The 20,945-nt window shown below is 45.3% G+C and overlaps 1 protein-coding gene across 1 annotated transcript in view; it reads left to right on the top strand.

The window, feature by feature from the left end:
* Positions 1-9,874, top strand: part of Slc16a2 (solute carrier family 16 member 2) — a 108,549-nt gene extending 98,675 nt beyond the window's left edge. The window contains exons 5-6 of the mRNA XM_070040187.1: positions 4,452-4,680; positions 7,188-9,874. Coding sequence (XP_069896288.1) covers positions 4,452-4,680; positions 7,188-7,408 — 450 coding nt within the window. The 3' untranslated portion in view covers positions 7,409-9,874. The remainder of the gene's footprint in view (positions 1-4,451; positions 4,681-7,187) is intronic.
* Positions 9,875-20,945: the final 11,071 nt, after the last annotated feature.

Raw genomic sequence — 20,945 nt, 5'->3', positions numbered from 1 at the left:
TCATCATTCCGGCTGGCACCAGGCCATGTTAGCACTCCACGGGGCTGGAAAAAGCCTGAGAAAGAGGGCGTCTGGGCCTGGGCTAGGCCTTATCTAGGGTATGGGTGGGGAAAGGTGTGCCCACATTGAATCCAGATGTGACCTCAGCAGATGCAGATGTGACCTCTTCCAGGTGTGCCAGTTGCCTAGATAACACAGGTACTGGGTGGAGACTTTGCTGAGGGTGGAGTCTGCTTGCCATCCAGGAGTGGACCTTACACCAATACCCTTTTATGATGAAAGCACTGGAAAAACTAGGAATCCATGGTACATTCCTCAATATAATAAAGGCTGTATATGACAAACCTACAGCCAGCATTATACTCAATGGCGAAAAACTAAAGCCATTTCCTCAATTCAGGAATGAGACAAGGATGTGCACTCTCTCCACTTCTCTTCAATTTCGTATTAGAATGCCTAGCTAGAGCAATAAGACAAGATGCACACATAAAGGGGATCCAAATAGAGAAAGATGAAGTAAAACTCTCCCTCTTTGCTGATGACATGATCTTGTATTTAAAGAACCCCATGGACTCCATTCTCGTTACTCGAGTTGATCTGAAACTTTGGCAAAGTAGCAGGGTATAAAATTAACCCTCAAAACTCAATGGCTTGCCGGGTGCAGGTGGCCCACGCCTGTAATCCTAGCTACTCAGGAGGCTGAAAACTGAGATTCAAGGTTCAGAGCCAGCCTGGGCAGGAAAGTCCATGAGATTCTTATCTCCAATAAACCACTCAGAAAAACGGAAGTGGCACTGTGGCTTCAGTGGTAGAGCACTAGCTTTGAGCTGAAGAGCTGAGGGACAGCACCCAGGCCCAGAGTTCAAGCCCCACGACCAACAACAACAACAAAAAGGGCTTTTCTGTAAGCCAGTAATGAGAAGAGTGCAGCTGAAATCAGGAAAGCAACTCCTTTTGTATTAACGCCACAAAAAAAGAAAATACCTAGGAGTTAACTAAAGAAGTGAAAGACCTCAGTGATGAAAATGTTTATTTATTTATTTTTGCTGAACCTGGAACTTTAACTCAGGGCCTGGACACCATCCTTGAGCCTCTCTCTGCTCAATGCTAGCACTCTACCACTTGAGCTACAAAACCACTTCTGGCTTTTTCTGTGTATGTGGTACTGAGTAATTGAACCCAGGGTTTCATGCATGCCCTAGCCCAAGCACTCTACTGCTAAGCCACATTCCCAGCCTGATGAAAAATTTAAAAACCTGAAAAAGGAAATTAAAGCAGAACTAAGGAAGTGGAAAAACCTCCCATGCTCCTAGATTGGGAGGATTAACATCGTGAAAATGACAATACTGCCAAAGGCTATCTACAAAGTCAATGTGATACCCATCAATATCCCAACCTAATTCTTCAATGAAATAGAAGATGCAACCCCAAAATCCATATGGAACAATAAAAGACCCCAAAATAGCAAAAACAATTCTTAGCAGAAAGAGCAGTCCTGGAGGAATATCAATACCAAATCTCAAACTCTACTACAAAACCATAGTAATCAAAACAACTTGTACTGGCACAAGAACAGACATGAGGACCAATGGAATAGAACTGAAGATCCAGAAATGAACCCACAGACCTATAGCCACCTAATCTTCAATAAGGGAGCTAAAAAATAGAATGGAAGAAAGACAGCCTCTTCAGTAGATGGTGCTGGCAAAATTGGTTAAACATCTGTAGAAAACTAAAGCTAGATCCTTATATATCACCCTGCACCAGAATCAACTCCAAATGGATCAAAGACCTCGAAGTCAAAGCAGACATCCTGAAAACATTACAGGAAGGAATCGGAGAAACTCTAGAGCTCCTTGGCACAGGCTGAAATTATCTTAATAAAGACCCAGAAACACAACAAATCAAAGAAAGGTTGGAAAAATGGGATGCATGAAACTATAGAGCTTCTGCAGGGCAAAGGATATTGCTAGCACCTCAATAGAAAGCCCACGGATTGGAGATCTTCACTAGCCATACAACAGACAAGGGCCTAATATCTAAAATATACTTAGAACTCAAAAAATTAAATCCCCCAACAAAAATTAAATCCCTCAAAGAAACAACTGCCTGATTAATAAGTGGGCTTAAGACCTAAAGAGAGACTTCTCTGAAGAGGAATAAGAATGGCCAATAGACACATGAAGAAATGCTCAACCTCTCTAGCTATAAAAGAAATGCAAATCAAAACAACATTGAAATTCCACCTCACCCCAGTTAGAATGGCTACAATCAAGAAATCTAATAAGAACAGATGCAGGAGGGGATGTGGCCAGAAGGGAACCCTACTGCATTGTTGGTGGGAGTGTAAACTTGTCCAACCACTTTGGAAAGTAGTATGGAGGTTCCTCAAAAGACTCCACATAGAGCTCCCCTATGATCCAGCAATTCCACTTTTGGGCATATACCCAAATGATCACAAACAAGGCCATACTGAAGCTACCAGCACAACTATGTTTATTCGCAGCATTATTTACCATAGCTAAGATATGGAACCAACCCAGATGCCCCTCAGTAAATGAATGGATCAAGAAAATGTGATATATATGTATATGTGTATGTATATGTGTATGTATATGTGTATGTATATGTATATGTATATATATAATGGAATTCAATGCGTCCATCAGAAAAAATGACACCATCCCATTTGTTAAGAAATGGAAAGTCTTGGAAAAATTATATTAAGTGAAGTAAGCCAGGCCCAAAGAAACATAGGTCCCTTGTTTTCCCTTATTTGCAATAACTAGTATATGTCTAGGACAAGCAGAAAAGGTCAAAAGGTATGTATATATGACCATATAAGATGTTGCTAAGTGAAATGAACCCCAAGAGGTTTTATCTTTCTTGCTGTTGTTTTTAATGTACTTAAAATATACCATGTGATTTTTTTGGGGGGGGGGGAGTTCTTTTCTATGTTCTTCCTCCATGGTATAACTGGTTTTCACTGTATTTGATGTCGGTGCTTTGCATCTTGTATATATATTTTTCTAATTTGGGGAGGGGAAAGATAAAAAAAATGCTGAAATAAGGATACAGATCAACCCATTGTAACAATAAGATGTATAAGACACTATGTTGAAAACAAACTTTACAACTTGGGGGGGGGAGGCAGGAGGTGGGGAGGTGGGGAGGGAAGTGTTGGTAGGGGAAAAACAAAGGAGGGGGTAACAATACTGGATAGAAAATGTACTAATTACCTTACTCATGTAACTGTAACCCCTCTGTACACTATCTTTACAAGAAAAAAATATTATTAAAAATAGTTTGGGTAAAGTTCAAAGGTCTGCTATCCAAGAGATGGCCTCAGTGGCATTATCCTTCCCCAAACCAGCTGATCTTCCTAATGAAACCACTGTGAGCAACAACACAAAAAATTTTTAGGACATGAAACAAATTTGTTGTCTGCTCCTTCCTGGGTAAGTTGGCTTGCTTATTGACCAACTCCAAACTATTGGCAAATCCATGAATCTCCTCATAAACAGATCAAGTTGTAGCCCTGGTCCTGGAATAACCTGCCTGTGTAAACTGTGCTGGGCTGGGGGCTCAAGGCATCTTTCTCTACCTGGAGCCCAGGGTTTTACTCTTGGTCATAGACACAAGTTTCATATGACCGTAATCAAAACAAACACAAAACCAGCTGTGGTTCTTCTCCCAGTTGCAAGAGGAGGGTGGGGAACCTGCCTCTGGAAAGGCATGTTCTTTTAGAGTCATTTTGTTCAGGCTTAAGTAAGCTCAGGGACTAGTCAGTGTTCCTGAGCTGGTTTTAGACTCTAGACACCCAGCTAGTGGTTTGATACTCCTCAAAGGACTCCTTGGTGCATCCCCAGCATGTTTTATTTAATCCATAGGCTCTCAGAGCCTTGGTATCTTAGATGGATGATATGTCTCTATACTTTAAAGTATAAGGAACCTGGGTGAACCTCCCAAAGGTCTCTCTCATGCCAAGATGTTTTCTATAACCAACAAAAATGGGCACTGGCTCCTCCCCCAATTTAGGAGTCAGCGCCTTCCATTGCAGTCCCTGTGGAATCATCAGGCAAGCTTGCCTCACTTCTTCCCCTTCTTTCTGTATACTTTACTTGCGTCAAAGAACACCAACAAGGCACAATCCCAGACCCCCATTTGTGGGACAGCTAGATGCAGCAAAAGAAACAGCAATTTCTCCTTTGACTTCAAGATGCAGTGCAAGGGGCCTGAGGGCCATTTCTGCCTTTAAAACGAAATTCCTGCTAGATTCAGTTAAGTAGGGGATCTCTTAAAAATTGAACCCTTCAGTGCAGGACTTACAACTGCTCTCCCTGTTGACATTCTTCCCAGTGGTAGCAATGAAGATGTAAGAAAGGAGATGTCATCTACTATGTGGTTTGGGCTAGCCAGAATGGCATGACTTAAGGTGTTTGCTCTTCTAGGTTCTCTCATTCCTGCTCTTGGGCCTGATGTCCATGATGATTCCCCTATGCCGGGACTTTGGAGGCCTCATCACTGTCTGTCTCTTCCTGGGCCTGTGTGATGGTTTCTTCATCACCATCATGGCCCCCATTGCTTTTGAGCTGGTGGGTCCGATGCAGGCCTCACAGGCCATTGGCTACCTACTGGGCATGATGGCCCTGCCAATGATTGCTGGGCCTCCCATTGCAGGTGAGTCTCATTGCCAGGGAATCGAGTCCTATTTATGCTGGGAGCACTCTATGGAGTACCTCTGCTTAAGCCTCCTTTTCTTCTTTTCTGTATAAGTAGTTTTGCTATAGTTCAGAAAAACCCTTACCATGACTAGTGTAAGAGATTCAATATAGTACACAGGCATGGATTCATTTGCAGGGTGGGGGTGGGGGGACGTTTTCCAAAGTTGTGTATGTGTCACTGGAGTTTCATTGTAGAGAGCATGGATCCTTCCAGGGGAGTAGAGAGAAAAATTACCATTCTATTGTTTTAATATTCCTTCCTTCCTCTCTTCCCTTCCTCCCCCTCTGCCTTCACTCCCCTCCTCCCCATTCCCTTTCACTCCCTTCCTCCACCTCCCCCATTCTCCTCTTCTTTACTCTTCTCCTGTCCTTTTGTTTCCTCTCCTCTCCCCTCTGTTTCCTCTCCTCTTCTCCCTCTCCTCTCTCTCCTTTCCTGCTTTCTTAATTTCTGGTTTTTTTTAAGGGTGTATGTGTGTACATGTGCATGTATGCATGAACCATTTCTGGGGCTTGAACTCAGAGCCTGGGCACTGTCCCTGTTTTTTCCCTCAAGGTTAGGGCTGTACCATTTGAGTAACAGCTCCACTTCCAATTTTTTAGTTGTTAACTGGAGATAAGAGTCTCATGGACTTTCCTGCCCAGGCTGGCTGCAAACTGTGATCCTCAGATTGCAGTCTCCCGAGTAGCTAGGATTACAGACATAAGTCAGCAGCACCTGGCTTACATTATGGGTTTTTTTTTTAATTCAAGAACTTACTATGTAGCCCAGGCTGGTTTGGAACTCACTATGTACCCCAAGTTGGCCTTGAATTTTACAGTCTTCCTGCCTTAGGCACCCTGAGTTCTGGGGATACAAGTGTACATCACCAAGGCCAGCTTTGATCCAATACTCTCTTATATTGTTCATAGGCAAGGGATTATTTCAAGGTACTTGGGTCAAAAAATAGTAAGAATCAACCCTGGTTTCTTTCCCCTTTTTATGGCCAGTCTTGGGGCTTGAATTCAGGGCCTGGGCACTGTCCCTGAGATTCTTTTGCTCACTTTCCCTGAGATTCTTTTGCTCAAGGCTAGCACTCTACAACTTGAGCTACAGTGCTACTTCTGACCTTTTCTGTTTATTGAACCCAGGGCTTTATGTATGCTAGGCAAGCACTCTACCACTAAGCTACGTTCCCATCCCTCAACCCTGGTTTCTTAAAGCTGAGTTATAACTGGGCACTGGTGGCTCATACGTGTTAATCCTAGCTACTCAGGAGGCTGAGATCTGAGGATCATGATTTGAAGTCAGCCTGAGCAAGTAAGTCCATGAGATTTTTTATCTCCAATTATCTCAAGTAGTAGACTACTAGCCTGAAGCACAAAAGCTCAGGCCCAGAGTTGAAGCCTCAGAACTGGAAAAAGGAAAAAAAAAGGGGGGGGGAACACACCTGAGTGCTATCTTCCCCACTCCCCACTCCACTGGGTTTGGAACTGGGCTGTAGAAGTCCTGAGCCATTGAGGCTTACCTCCAGCAGGCAGCAGGCAGTGCCAGCATGCTATCTTTCCATCTCTCAACACTGCTAGTGTCTCCCTCCCCTCTCTCAGAAGGGCATTGTTGGTACCTCAGGGAATATAAGAAATAGAAAAACAATTAAAGAAATAACTTCATTTCCTTTCAAATGAATTTACCACAAGCATTGGTTCATGTATTAGATTCCCTAGGTTTAGCAAATGGGATAATTCAACGAAAACTCCTTAAATGTCATTTATGCACAAGATTTTGTGAGGGCATCATGTAACAATGGCGAACCTCTCACTGAAGGTTCTTGTGCAACAACCACACTGTCTATGGTAGGAGGGGAGCCTCTATCTAGCCCTTGATCCCAACATGCCCCAGAAGCCACAAGTCTTTCCATTTCCCTTACCTCCTGAGTAAGCAAGTGGCCAAGAATCTGCCATATGAAATAGCTCACAGTAGCTTCTGGAGGGGAGCATGCGAGGCCTTGCATTCTATGCCATCCATATCCATAGTAAGAGCAGTTTGGAGGATTCAGAGGGGAAAACTGGAAGAAAGATATGCACATACAACTTCTTATGACATTTGGAACTTCAGAGAAAAAGCAATCAGGAATTCCACTGAATTGTTCCATGAGTACAATGTGGAGGGAGGGAGTAGGAGTGAAGACTATCGCTGTGAACCAAGACAAGGCTTAGTTAAACTAGTTCCTGCCCAATTCCATCCCTAGAAGTAACTAGAAGACAGCTGTAGCTTGATGAAAGCTTCTCTCCTAATGAGCATTCTCCCTAAGGGCCAGTAGCCTCATTAACCGCAGGGGGAAGCCACCTGCATTGACGTTGAGGGGGCATCGAGTCAAGGCAGCACAGGCCCAGGCTCCCTGGACAGGCCCTGAGATGGCTTTTAGAAGAGACCCTTTGGATAGCAGGGCAGAGCTGAATTTGACTTGTGTCTCTTAACTGTTTCAGGCCTCCTTCGCAACTGCTTTGGTGACTACCATGTGGCCTTCTACTTTGCCGGTGTGCCCCCCATCATTGGAGCTGTAATCCTCTTTTTCGTCCCTCTGATGCATCAAAGGATGTTCAAGAAAGAGCAGAGGGATTCCAGCAAGGATAAGATGTTGGCCCATGAGCCAGATCCCAATGGAGAGCTGCTGCCAGGCTCCCCTACCCCCGAGGAACCAATTTAATGTCTCTTTCCTGCCATTGTGTGCTCTTCTTCAGCCCTTTCCCTTCATCCCACCCTGCTCAGCATTTACATTTTTGCCACCAGCACACTTGTTCCCAAACCTGTGCACACAGCATTTCAGCCACCTGACCATCCCCTTGGAGCCAAAGCTCTAGGTGTTTCAAACTCATTAACCAAATTCTCCCTGTGAATGCCTTTAAACTTGCCAGGGCCCTTATCCTTCCCTCCATCTTCCCTCCCCACCCTGCCCCCACCTCCTGAGAAAGATTGGGATCACTCTCTGGCTTTGGGATTCTCTCCATATACTTTCTAATCCGCAGGGGGGCGGAGGTAGAATGAACCTCTGGCCCAAGCTTATTAGTCACCCACTAAAGTCAACTGCCAAAGGTGCTACTATATCCCCAGGAGCCTATTGGGGAGAACCATGCCTCTGTATGCTGAGGAATTCATTGCCATTCATCCTGGGGAGCCACTTGGGGATGGAGAAAGAGGAATCAAGAAGTCTTGCTTAGCCTCCCATTCTTGAGGCCAGTGGCTTCCCAAGAGCATCCCCACGATATGGTTGGTTAACAATCTGCTTCTCTCTTCCTTGCCTTTTATTTTTTCCTCTACTGCTTCCTTTTCATCCTCTTTCCCCTCTATTTCTTTTTTTATGACTGTCATAGATACATAGGTGCTTGGAGAAAGGAAGAACCCAGAGTTTAGGCCAATTAACCTCATCTTGGCCCAATCTACCCCTGACACTGGCATTAATTCCACTTATCTCAGGCTGAGTCACATCTCACTTTTTGGCTCAAACTGATACAACCATAGACTGGAAAATTAGACTATCACACAGGGAAGTGACCTCAACTCTCACAGAGTTCCATTTTTCATTCGCAGATTTTTATGGATTTCCCAAGCCAATGCATAAATCAGGAGGCCTCAGCTCCCCATCCTTGTACCCATTATGTCAAAATGTGAAGAGACTTCCTTTCATCTCAGCAGGCATAGGAAGACTAATGATAATGTGCTGACATGGTAGGGGAGGGGCAGTGGTTGTTGACATGGGTAAGGACCATCTCTCAATTTCCATGACAGCTCAATTTTTTCCACCTAGGAAATGAACTGTTTTAGGGGGAAAAAACTCATTCTCCACCTGAATCCCCAAATGATATAGACAGCTGCTGCGCGCGCACACACACACACACACACACACACACACACACACACACACACACACACACACACACACACACACACACACACACACACACACAAACAGGGTTGGACAGCTTCTTTTAGGAAGGAGAAGCCACCCTAGCCTTTACCACCCAGTGTGTCTCCCATGATAGACATCCTGGGCCACTCAGTGGGCATTAAAGGTGCCAAGAGAGGCATACTCTGGCCCATTTTCATCGTTGTGAAGTCGGTGCCAGATGCTTCCCTATACCCAGGCTCTGGGCAACAGTCTTACTGAAGAGCATTCCAAGTGCCCCTGGCTGGAGGCACAGGGCACTACCAGGCTGTGTCCAGCTAGCACAGCTCACCTCATTAGGAGCTCAGCCTCTGTCCTCACTCTGTGTCTTTTTCTCCCTTCTCTGAGCCTTTGTCTATTGTGTTCCTGTCACCCAACCCTCCATTATCTTTTTGCCAGGCATCCTTGGCTGTTATTTGGAGCCAATGGTAGCTTGCCACCCCAAGCCAGGGTCATCCCAAGGCCAGGAGGATGAGGTTGCCCTGAGGGGCACCAAAGAAGACAATGGTCCCCACACATGAGTTTTTCCGTTACAAACAGGCAGCTGGGGGTATGGTTGGCTTCTGATGGTTTCATTCAAAGCCAAAGGCCTGAGCCCCCTTCCGCTGGTCCTAGTCCAGCTCTTATCAGCTACTCAAAGGAAAACCCACTGGTTCTTGGCTCAGTGGGCAGGAAGGGGCCGAGTTACTAGCCTGTCAGCTCTAACAGCAGTAGAAGGGGAGAAGCTGGGCCCCAGGCTCCCAGTAACTCCCAGGAGAGGCCACTGAAAATACTGGAGCAACAATGGCCCTGCTTCCATTCTTCCCTGACCCGCCCCCACCAAGTCACTGGAGGGTGGTGCTACAGGGTCTCCTTTGTTGCTCATGGCTGGATATCTCTTAAGAATCAGGCTGTCACCTACTTCTCTCCAGATGAAGGAAAGACATTTACAGGGCCCAAATACGCCCATTCAGTGTCATGAACCATTGGCAAGGTTTCAATTTACTTCTACATGTGTGTGTGTGTGTGTGTGTGTGTGTGTGTATGTGTGTGGGGGGTGCATGTGTGGGTGTGTGTGCTTTTGGAGAGAATGCTGGTTGGTCTAAGCAGCACAGTATTATATTTAGAGTAGGATGCAGACTTACGCACCACAGTTAAATCTAGGAGAATGAACAAAATTTCGGAGCTTGAGACCTGGGATATTTAAATCCTCAAGGGGTTTGGAACAAAAAATAAACAGATCTAAATGTTTGGTTTTTGGTATGTATGTTGCCTACCAGGGTGAAATAATCTTAACCTGAAGAACAGCAGGAAGTTTGGCTTCAGAGCGGAATTCTCATTCCAAATCAGATTTCTGCCAGGGTTTGTGCTCTCTGTAAGAACAGAGACAAGTTATAAGGAGATTTGGGGTTGAGCGAACTATTTGAGATTGAATACTTATCTGGAGCTCTGAAGCAGAAACACGGTTACTTGGCAGAATGAAAACATGGTTACTGGCTGAGTTGGAGGGGAGGCCTCTTGAAGGCCAGGCTACCACCTTGCTATCACACTGGAAATGGACAAAGACCTTAGCAATAACCCAATTCAACTCCCTTCTCTCTCCACTTTTATGTTATTGCTGGGGAACTTGAAGGGATTCATGTAGCTGGATTACACAGTCCTACATTGGCTGAGACTAGTGGGACGGAAGAGGAAACAGGAGAAAAATCAACAAGAATGCCACAGCTATGGGTAACTTAAGAGTCCTCCATATCTATATTCTGCACTGAATTTAACTGGGGAAACTAAGGCTTGGAGATAGGAAGCGACTGCCACGAGTTTATACAGAGAGTGAGAAGATGTGAACGCAGGTAACTGACTTGCATTTCAGTCAAACCCCTTTACAGATTAAGAAACTGGCCCCTAGAATGGAGAATAGACATTCATCAATGGCATAGCAAAGTCCATTTCCAAAAGGTGTCAGCAGAACCAGCTCTGGACAAAAATAAAAGCTGAGCAAAATCTGACTGAACATACCCCCTGTCTTTACAGCTATAGTCACTCTCAACCTACATACCTGTTTTATTCTCTCTCCCAGGCACTCTACCCTCTCATGTAGCCTTGGTTATTGTTGGGCTTTGTTTTGTGGGGGGTTTTTTGTCAGTCATGGGGTTTGAACTCAAGGCCTAGGCACCAACTGCCTTTCTACTGCCAGCAACTCCTGGCCACACACTGGGCTGCCCAGGGACAAAGTGAGGGGCTGGCTTCCTTTCAGAGTATAGTTTGCCACCCAGCTCTTCCCTATTGTTGTTTCTTCCAGTTGAATGCAAACACCCTCCGGCTTCAGGCCTCCTCCACTCCTCCCACTAAAGCTAATTACTCTGTCCTGCTGCCAGGCCCCAGGCTCTCCCACCCAAGATCTGCTGCCCCCTCATTCCCTCCTCCAGTACCCCCAGGCTTAGTCTGTGTTTGATCACTCAGGATCATTAGATTTCAAAGCTATGGAATCCCATAATTTTTATGAGCATATGCTTTCCTCCAGGGCCTTTTCATGTCTGCAAAGGGAGCCCTCAGCTCCCTGCCACTTCACAGTTGCAGAGCAGGCCAGCTGACAAGGATTACTCCCCCCTACTCCCCCAGAGTCTGACAGCTGGGACCTGGAAAGGGTGGGTGCCAGTTAGTACAAAAAAAACTGCTTGAAGCAAGCTTGGAAATCTGAATAAATCTAAATGGACCAGAGACTATTCCCCCCTCCCTCCCAGGAACAAGGATAAGAATTGGGTACCTAGCTCCACCAAGGATTGAGGAGGCTGTGTGGTAAAGACCCTTGAATTGCTGCCTTTCAGCTTTCTAAGTGGTCACCAGAGAGCTTCATGCCTGGTTTTCATGTCACATCAGCACTAGTTCCTAAGGACCTGCTGTGTCTCAAGCACTCTGCTAAAACTCAGGAACAGAAACTTCAGAAATGAGAGGAACTCAATTAGCAACAATGTGGAGAACACGGAAAGAAATTCATACTGTATTTTCAAGTTACAGTTTCCTTCTCTGGGCCTCAGCGGCCTGGAATGTACTGACCTTGGTGACCAAACTCAGTTCTTTATGAGGCTGGGCAAGGGCAGGAGAGGGGCCCCTACTGTGATGCCAGCAGCTCGACCCCTCCCATTCTCCCCACCTCCTTCCCCATGCCTGGCCTCCTGCAGGCCAGTGTCGCCCACAGTCGCCCGGAAGAACTACGCGCCTTGGTGTCGGTTTCCTGCTGAGCCCAAGCCGGATAAAATTAGCCGATGGCTCACATCTAACAAGTGGCACAGCTGAGTACAGCTGGGAGGGGGGGGGGGGACGGGAGGGAGAGACATGGCCCAGCCAAGCCAAGCTGCTTTCCTGCCTACCCAAGCCACTCGTACCCCTGGGCTGACATCTGTTGTACATCCTGGCTCAGAGATTCCCGAGTGCCCTGTTCCTGCCACAGGACAAACGATACGCTGCTGACTTGAGCCTCTGGAGTCCTGAGCCCCATTTTAGGACCAACTGGGAACAGGCAACAGCTCTTTCTTTTCCACACCTCCTATGTCCTCACCACCTCTAGGCTCCAGGGTTTGCGAATGAGCAGCGAAATCAGCAGCATTTCCAAGAGCCCAACACTTTGCACACTGGGACCTAGAGTGGAGATGGTGTTGGGAGCCTACCTGCCGGTCTCCAGCCACACAAGCTACCTGTGTACGTTCACATGTGATGGGATGGCCTTGGTCTATCAGGAATCCTATCCCCTTTGCATGTTTCAGTTTGACAGATAACAAGGCTGGGTCCCGCTGTATAATACACCTGGCCCTGCTACTCAGTACACTCCACTAGGAAAAGAGCAGAAAAAGGCAAGAGGACCCGACCTCCCTCGAGCTGAGTCCTCCAGATGGAAAAAGCAACAGCTGCAAGTCTGTCGTTGACACAGCTCAACTGCCCTGTATTCTGCACTCATTCAGCCTTGACTTCTCAAGCAGTGTTCCCCAGCGCCCACTAGAGGCCCACAGGAACAAGGAGCTTAGAGCAGGAATGATCTCCGCAGCCATCCTTCATTCTAGGAACCAAAAATGTACATATAAAGCCCAAGTAGCTTCTTCCTCTGAGCGAGTCCAGAGACTTCTTATGCGCTGTGCCAGGGATTGGTCTATGCAAATTAGGTGGAGGATGGCTGACTAATCAGAGAAGATCTGCTGAGTCATTATGGACCTACAGACCTGAAACTGTAACTCTTTAGTCGGTCTGTTTTCAGCATGCACCCCCCCAACTAAATTATGAAAGATTGTATTTATATTTGTGGGCTTTGGGTCTTGAAATCAGGGATTGGACACTATCCCAGAGCTGCTTCTCCACAAGGTTAGTCCTCTACCACTTGAGCCACAGCACCACACATCTAGCCTTTTCTGAGTAATTTATTGGAGAGTCTCATGGACTTTGCCTGCCGGGCTGGCTTTAAAATGAGATCCTCAGATCTCAGCCTCTTAAGTAGCTAGCATTAAAGGTGTGAGCTAGTGGAACTATACTTTTAACAGTATGGTTTGTAAAATGTAATTTGTTGCTAAGTAGTAGAGTCCATATTCTCTTTTCTCTTCTCCACAGGGACCAATAGGAATGCAGCCCTGTAAAGCCTGCTTAATGTTGCAATTCAACAGTAGGCAATCTACTCAAGTGGGCATTTCAAGATAATATAGTCTGCTGCAGGTCCAATTGCCAGGGTTCCAAACCATCTTTCCCTCTGGGATGCAGAGTCTTTATGCTAAAAGTTGTGTTCTGAAGGAAGCCATATGCAAATTAGGTGTAAGGAAATTGACCAATCAGAGAAAAATTCCTGAGTTACTGTGCGCCTGTAAACCTGGAATTTCAGTTCTCTAGGTCCGCTTCCTGAGGGCAGGAGGAGATGGGGGGGGGACACCCATGCACACACAGACAAATTATGAATGACTAGGAAGGTTGGAAGCAGATATCCACTTCTCTACAATGTACAATGGAAACTGTTGAAACAGCCTTGTACTTTTTCTGTTGGTTGTAGGGCTTGAACTTGGCCTGGGCTGTCTCTCAGCTCTTCAACTCAAGGAGAACGCTCTAGCACATGAGCCACAGCGCCACTTCTGGTTTTCTGGTGGTTAATTGGAGTTAAGTTTCTCATGGATAACAATGCTCAATAGGAAATGTATTCCTTAATTCATGTAACTGTAATCCCTCTGTACAGTATCTTTACAATAAAAAATATTAAAAACAAAAAGACTCTTGTGGACTTTACTGCCTGCACTGGCTTTGAACAGCAATCCTCAGATCTTAGCCTCCTAAATAGCTAGGAATACAAGTGTGAGCCAGTGGCACCCAATGGAACTATACTTTTAACATTGTGTATAAAATGTAATTTGTTGTTAAATAGTAGATAGAATCCATATTTTCTTTTCTCTTGTCCACAGGGACCAACAAGAATGCAGCCCTGTGTAAGCCTGCTTAATGTTGCAGTTCAACAGTAGGCAATCTATTCAAGTGGGCATCTCAAGACAATATAGTCTGCTTCAGGCCCAATTGCCCATCTTCCACACCACCTTTCCCTCTGGGAAGTAGAGGTTTTATGCTATAGGCTGTGTTCTGATGCAAATTAGGTGCAAATTAGGTGCAAGGAAATTGACCAATCAGAGAAAAACTGCTGAGTCACTGTGGGCCTGTAAACCTGGAATTACAGTTCTCTAAGTCTGATGCCTGAAGGCAGGAGGACCTGAGGAGGTAGACAACCATGCACCCACACAGAAATTATGAACGATTAGGAAGGTTGGAAGCAGTGTTTCAGTTCTCTACAATGTACGACAGAGACAATTGAAACAAACTTGTATTTTTTTGTTGGTGGTAGGGCTTAAACTCGGCCTGGGCGCTGTCCCTCAGCTCTTCAGCTCAAGGCAAGCTACCTACCACTTGAGCCACAGAGCAACTTCTGTAAGCCTTCTGTACAGTTTTTATGCTGAGGAAATGGTCATATGCAAATTAGGTGTAAGGAAACTGACCAATCAGAAAAACTGCTGAGTCACCGTGGGCCTATAAACATGGAATTACAGCTCTCTAGGTCTTTTTCCTGAGTGCTGGAAGACGTTTGCTTGAGGGATGGGGAGGACACCCATGCTCACACACAAATGATGAATGGACTAGGAAGGTTAGAAGCATTCAGTTTTCGACAGTGTACAACGGAGACTATTGAAACACCCTTGTACTGTTTTTTGTTGGTCTTAGGGCTTGAACTCAGTCTGGGCTGTCCCTCAGCTCTTCAGCTCAAGATGATTGAGCTGCCACCTGAGCCACAGCACCATTTCTGGTTTTCTGGTGGTTAATTGAAGATAAGAGTCTCATGGATAAAAATGCTGGATAGGAAATATACTCCCTACCTAACTCATGTAACTGTTACCCCTCTGTGCAGTACCTTTACAATAAAAAATATTATAAAACAAAAAAACAAAGTCATTGAGTTTACTGCCCGGACAGGCTTTGAACTGTGATGCTCAGATCTCAGCCTCCTGAACAGCTAGGATTAAAGGCCTGGGCTAGTGGTACCCAGTGGAACTATACTTTTAACAGTAGGTTTTCTAAAATGCAATTTGTTGTTAAGTAGTGGATAGAGTCCATATTCTCTTTTCTCTTCTCCACAAGGACCAATAGGAATGCAGCCCTGTAAGCCTGCTTAATGTTGTAGTTCAACAGTAGGCAATTGACTCAAGTAGGCATTTCAAGATAATATAGTCCACTGCAGGCCCAATTGCCCTTGTACCACACCAGCTTTCTCTCTCAGAAGTGAAGTTTTTATTCCACAGGCTGTGTTCTGATGGATTGGTCATATGCAAATTAGGTGTAAGAAAATTGACCAATCAGAGGAAATCTGCTTTTTTACTGTGGGCCTGTAAACCTGGAATTAAAGTTCTCTAGGTCTGTTTCCTAAAGGCAGGAGGACATGTGGGCATGGGGGGAACAGGGGGACACCCATACACACACACACACACACACACACACACACACACACACACACACACAAATTATGAATGACTAGGAAGGTGGGAAGCAGACATTCTGTACTATACAGTGTACAACGGAGTGAAACAAGCTTTTGGCGAGCTCTCTACCATTTGAGCCACAGTGCCACTTCTGGTTTCTGGTGGTTAATTGGAGATAAGAGTCTCATGGATAACAATGCTCAGTAGGATATGCACTCCCTACCTAACTCAGGTAATTGTAATCCCTCTGTACAGTATCTATACAAAAAAAAAAGAGTGTCATAGACTCTACTGCCTGGGCTAGCTTTCAACCAGGATGCTCAGAACTCAGTGTCCTGAATAGCTAGGATTATAGGCATGAGCCAGTGGGGCCCAGTGGAACTATACTTTTTCTAAAATGTAATTTGTTGTTAAGTAATGGATAGAGTCCATATTCTCTTTTCTCTTCTCCACAGGGATGACAGGAATGCAGCCCTGTAAGCCGGCTTAATATTGCAGTTCAACAGTAGGCATTGACTCAAGTGGGCATTTCAGGCCCAATTGCCTGCAATGAACATGGAAGTGCATGTGCCTTTGTATACTGGTTGCTGTTGTCAGGGTAGATGCCTAGGAGTGGTATGGCTGGGTCATGGGGGGGGGTCCATATTTAGCTTTCCAAGGTACCTCCAGAATTTTTCCAAAGTGGTTCTTTTAGTGTACATTCATGTATTAGAGCGATTGCCATGAGCTGAGCCCAGACCAAGTTCAAGCCCTTTGACCAACAAAAAACAGTACAAGGTGGGGCTGGGAAGGTGGCTCAGTAGTAGAATGCTTGCCTTGCATGCATGAGGCCCTGGGTTCAATTCCTCAGCACCACATAAGCAGAAAAAGTCAGAAGTGGCGCTGTGGCTCAAGTGGTAGAATGCTAGCCTTGAGCTGAAGAACTGAGGGACAGCACTCAGGCCCAGAGTTCAGGCCCCACGACTGACAAAAAAAAAGTACAAGGGTGTTTCAATAGTCTCCATTGTACATTGTAGAAAACTGAAAGTCTACTTCCAAACTTCCTAGTCTGTTCATCATTTGTGTGAGAGCATGGGTGTCCTGCCCTCCCCTCAAACAAACATCTTCCAGCCCTCAGGAAAAAGACCTAGAGAGCTGCAATTCCATGTTTATAGGCCCACAGTGACTCAGCAGTTTTTCTCTGATTGGTCAGTTTCCTTACACCTAATTTGCATAAACCATATTCTCTTTTCTCTTCTCCACAGGGAGCAACGGGAATATAGTCCTGTAAGCCTGCTTAATGTTGCAGTTCAACAGTAGGCAACCTACTCAAGTGGGCATCTCAAGATAATGTAGTCTGCTGCAGGCAGGCCCAATTGCCTGGGTTCCACACCAGCTTTCCCTCTGGGAAGTGGAATTTTTAAGCCATAGGCTGTGTTCTGATGGATTGGTCATATGCAAATTAGGTGTAAGGCAATTGACCAATCAGAGAAAAACTGCTGAGTCACTGTGGGTCTGTAAACCTGGAAGTACAGTTCTCTAGGTCTGTTTCCTGAGAGCGACAGGACATCGGGGTGGGGGAGAGAGGGGGACGCCAAAGCGCGCGCACACACGTTATTAATGACTAGGAAGGTTGGAAGCAGACATTCTGTTCTCTACAATGTACAAGGGAGACTACTGACACCTCGTACTTTTTTTGTTGGTCATAGGGCTTTTACTCAGCCTGGGTGCTTTCCCTCAGCTCTTCATCTCAAGGTGAGCGCTCTACCAATTGAGTCACAGCGCCAACTTGTACTTTTTATCAGTTGTGGGGCTTGAACTGTGGGTCTGAGTGCTGTCCCTCAGCTCTAGGCAAGCACTCTATCGCTTGAGCCACAGGCCACTTCCAGTTTTCTAGTGGTTAATTGGAGATAAGAGTCTCCCAGACTTTCCTGCCGGGGCTGGCTTTGAACTGCGATCCTCAGATCTCCGCCTCCTGAGTAGCTAGGATTACAGGCGTGAGCCACTAGAGCCCGGTAACCTTGTACTTTTTATAGGCGGTACCACTTGCTAAGTGTTGCAGCTCATTTAGTGTCCATGTTCACCTCGGCAATTGCCTACTAAATGTTGCAGCTAATCTACTTTAAAGATCGAAGTCCACCTCAACTCCAGCTCCTTCTGCAGCAGCTTGGCTTCTGTGCTAATGCTATTGCCCAGCAGGCAATGTACTGCCTTAGTTTTGCAGCTCAGCGGCAGATGGCACTGCCTACCAAGAGTTGCAACTCATTTAACTAAAAAAAACTGCTGAAAACATGGGCCCTGGCTTCTTCTGCCCCACCCGATGGTGACGGCGACTCCAACCCAGCCGCTTCTTCATCTTCTGAGCCGCCCCAGAGAATTCCCCATCTTCTGCGCTAGCCTGAAAAGCTACTTCGGCACTTCTGTGCTGGAGATTTGGGCTTTTTAGACCTTAGATTGTGCTCTGATTGGTTGGTCGTAGGCAAATTAGGCGTAGGATGGCCGACTAATCAGAGAAGATCTGCTAAGTCGTGGGCCTCGCAGACCTAAAACTGTAATTGTCTACTCAGTCTGATTCCTGCACACACCCCAGAACTAAATAATGAAAGATTAGGAAGCGTGGAGGCAGACATGCTATTCTCTACAATGAAGACTTTTGAAACAATATTGCATTTTCCACAGTCTGATTTCAGCTTGCCAAGCCCCGGAATGCCTTCCACTGCAAAATATTCTATAGGCATCTTGAGTCCTATCCTACTAAAATTTTAAACTAAATCTGCCTCTACAGCCATTCTCTTTCACCCTGCGCCCCAGCCTCCAACTCTGGCCTCCTCTTAGGTCAGCTCAGTAGGCCTGCTTCTACCAATGACTTGGATGGGCATCGCTCCACCTTCCCACCCAGCCTGACTTCCCTGTCTCAGACCCGAGATGTGCAGAGCAAGCACTTGCCCTGTGTTCAAACTGCAGTACTGGAGAGGAAAAAAAGAACAGCCCTGTCCCAGAATATTGAGGAGACAACCTTGCTGGTGGCAGCTCCTAGCTCATGCTGGGAGGTTTCCAATGACAACCCGAAGCCCCCCGGGGAGCAGATGAACCCCCAGCAGCTACCGTGAGATGGCACGGATGAGCAAAAGGGGCTGGCTGCCCAGACTGAAGCGGCTTTGTCCAAACTTGCACGAAGTCCTGACCATAGTGGGCAGAGCCACACTGTCGAAAATCAGCCTGCTTCATTTTATTCTTTTCCCCTCCCCCAAGCCTAGCGGCATATCCACCCCTCACACAGACACTGCCCTTCCTCCGAGGTGGATGTTTCTGAGTGGGGAGAAAGAAGCCTTGCTGATGCTCTTGCATTAATGTTTTTTCAATGGCCAGAGTTTCCTCTTGCCAGTTCTGGATATTCTCCTTGTCGCCCACTCCTTTACCTCCATCCCCCACCCCCACCCCAATCCTGATACACTGGCACAGATGCTCTGTCCAGCTCTCTATAAGGAGAATGCAACTCATACATGGTATCTGGAATTAGATAGCCTTTAATGGTGATTAACACCCCCTTTCACAGTGATTAGTGCTCCATCACCTGTGGAGCTAGGTGGTAGGCAATGCCTGCCAGTGTTGGAGCTCCACTGCTAGCCTCCTTGGGTTCTTGTCTTACAACTTGGAACAAATGAGGTGCAAGAAAATAGGAGAACAAATGTTGACCAAAGAACTCTATTATCTTCACCATATATGTTCTCCCAGTACTTTGTGTGTGCTGGTGGCTCTGAGACTAGGGATTTTTATACCTCACATTATGCTTTGATTGGTTACTCATATGCAAATGAGATGCAGAAAAACCAACCACCAAACAAAGAAGATAGGCTGATTCAGTCTAGGTCTGCAGATATGAAACTGCAATTAGGTAGTTCTCAATTAGGTTTGTCTCCAGCATCTCCTTATTTCTAAGATTATGACAAACTAGGAAGGATAGAGTTGGGGCATACTATTTTCAACCTAAACTACACCCATAGGCAGAAATAACCCCAGTGAAAAATGACAAAATTGGTAAATAAACAAGGCAACATGTTTCCCTCAAAAGCCAACAAAGAGGGGCTGGGAAGGTGGCTCAGCGGTACAGTGCTTGCCTCATATGCATGAGACCCTGGGTTCAATTCCTCAGTACCACACAAACAGAAAAGGCCAGAAGTGGCACTGTGGCTCAAGTGTTAGAGGGCTAGTCTTGAACTGAAGAGCTGAGGAACAGTGCCCAGGCCTAAAGTTCAAGCCCCATGACCGACCACAATAAAAAGAAAGCGAACAAAGTCACAATAATAGACAACTGCTAGTGGAAAAAGTTGAAAATAGAACTTTAAGGATTGAAAGAAGTAGATCATTCCATCAAAAACACTAAAAACAATAAGAACATATGAGTGAAATCTAGATATCTGGGACACCAACAGAATACCAAACTAAAGAATCATGGCTATAGAAGGAAAAGAGATAAAAACAAAAAGCATAGCTAAAATATTCAATAATAGATAGCATAAAATTTCTGCAAACTTGAGAAAAAGATTATTGTCCAGGTAGAGACTTATGAAACATCAAACCATCAAGATGACAGAATAAACAACACTAGACACAATTTTATCATTACTTATTTTATTGTTACTATAATGGTGATGTACAAAGATTACAATTACATGAGTTAGATAATGAGTACATTTCCCTTTTTTTGCCAGTCCTGGGGCTTGAACTATGGGCCTGGACACTTTCCCTGAGCTTCATTTTTACTCAAGGCTAGCACTGTACCACAGTGCCACAGCACAAATTCCAGACTTTTCTGTTTATGTGGTACTGAGGAATCGAACCCACAGCTTCATGCAAGCTAGGCAAGCAGTCTACCACTAAGCCACATTCCCAGCCCGAGTATATTTCCTTTAATATAGTGTCTTCCCTTCCCTCACTCTCTCCTAGTCCCTTCCACGAGATGTACAGTTCACTTTCTTCAGTGTCCAGTGAATTCCACTGACGCATTTTTTCAAACTTTCCCCCTCAAGTTCTGTATCCTCCCCTGCACCCTACTGAAGATATACATGTAAATACTCCATACATAAAGTAAAGAAGAATTACCAATTTTTTTAAAAAAAATTAAATAGGAAAGATCTCTTGTTTCTATATCTTGGAGTTGTTTATATATATATATATATATATATATATATATATATATATATATATAAAATTTTATATAAATATAAGGAAGCATGTAGGCATTGCACCTTTGTGTTTGTGTCCTAAGAGTATTCTTTTTTGGTTTCACTGTGTGTGTGTGTGTGTGTGTGTGTGTGTGTGTGTGTGTCTAGAATTCTGTATAATTTATCATTTAATTG

Source organism: Dipodomys merriami, unplaced genomic scaffold (genome assembly GCF_024711535.1).
Source record: "Dipodomys merriami isolate MVZ:Mamm:240054 unplaced genomic scaffold, mDipMer1.0.p SCAF_3, whole genome shotgun sequence".
Lineage (NCBI taxonomy): Eukaryota > Metazoa > Chordata > Mammalia > Rodentia > Heteromyidae > Dipodomys > Dipodomys merriami.
Note: the sequence above shows the minus strand (reverse complement) of the source record. Positions and strands in the feature narration are given on the sequence as shown.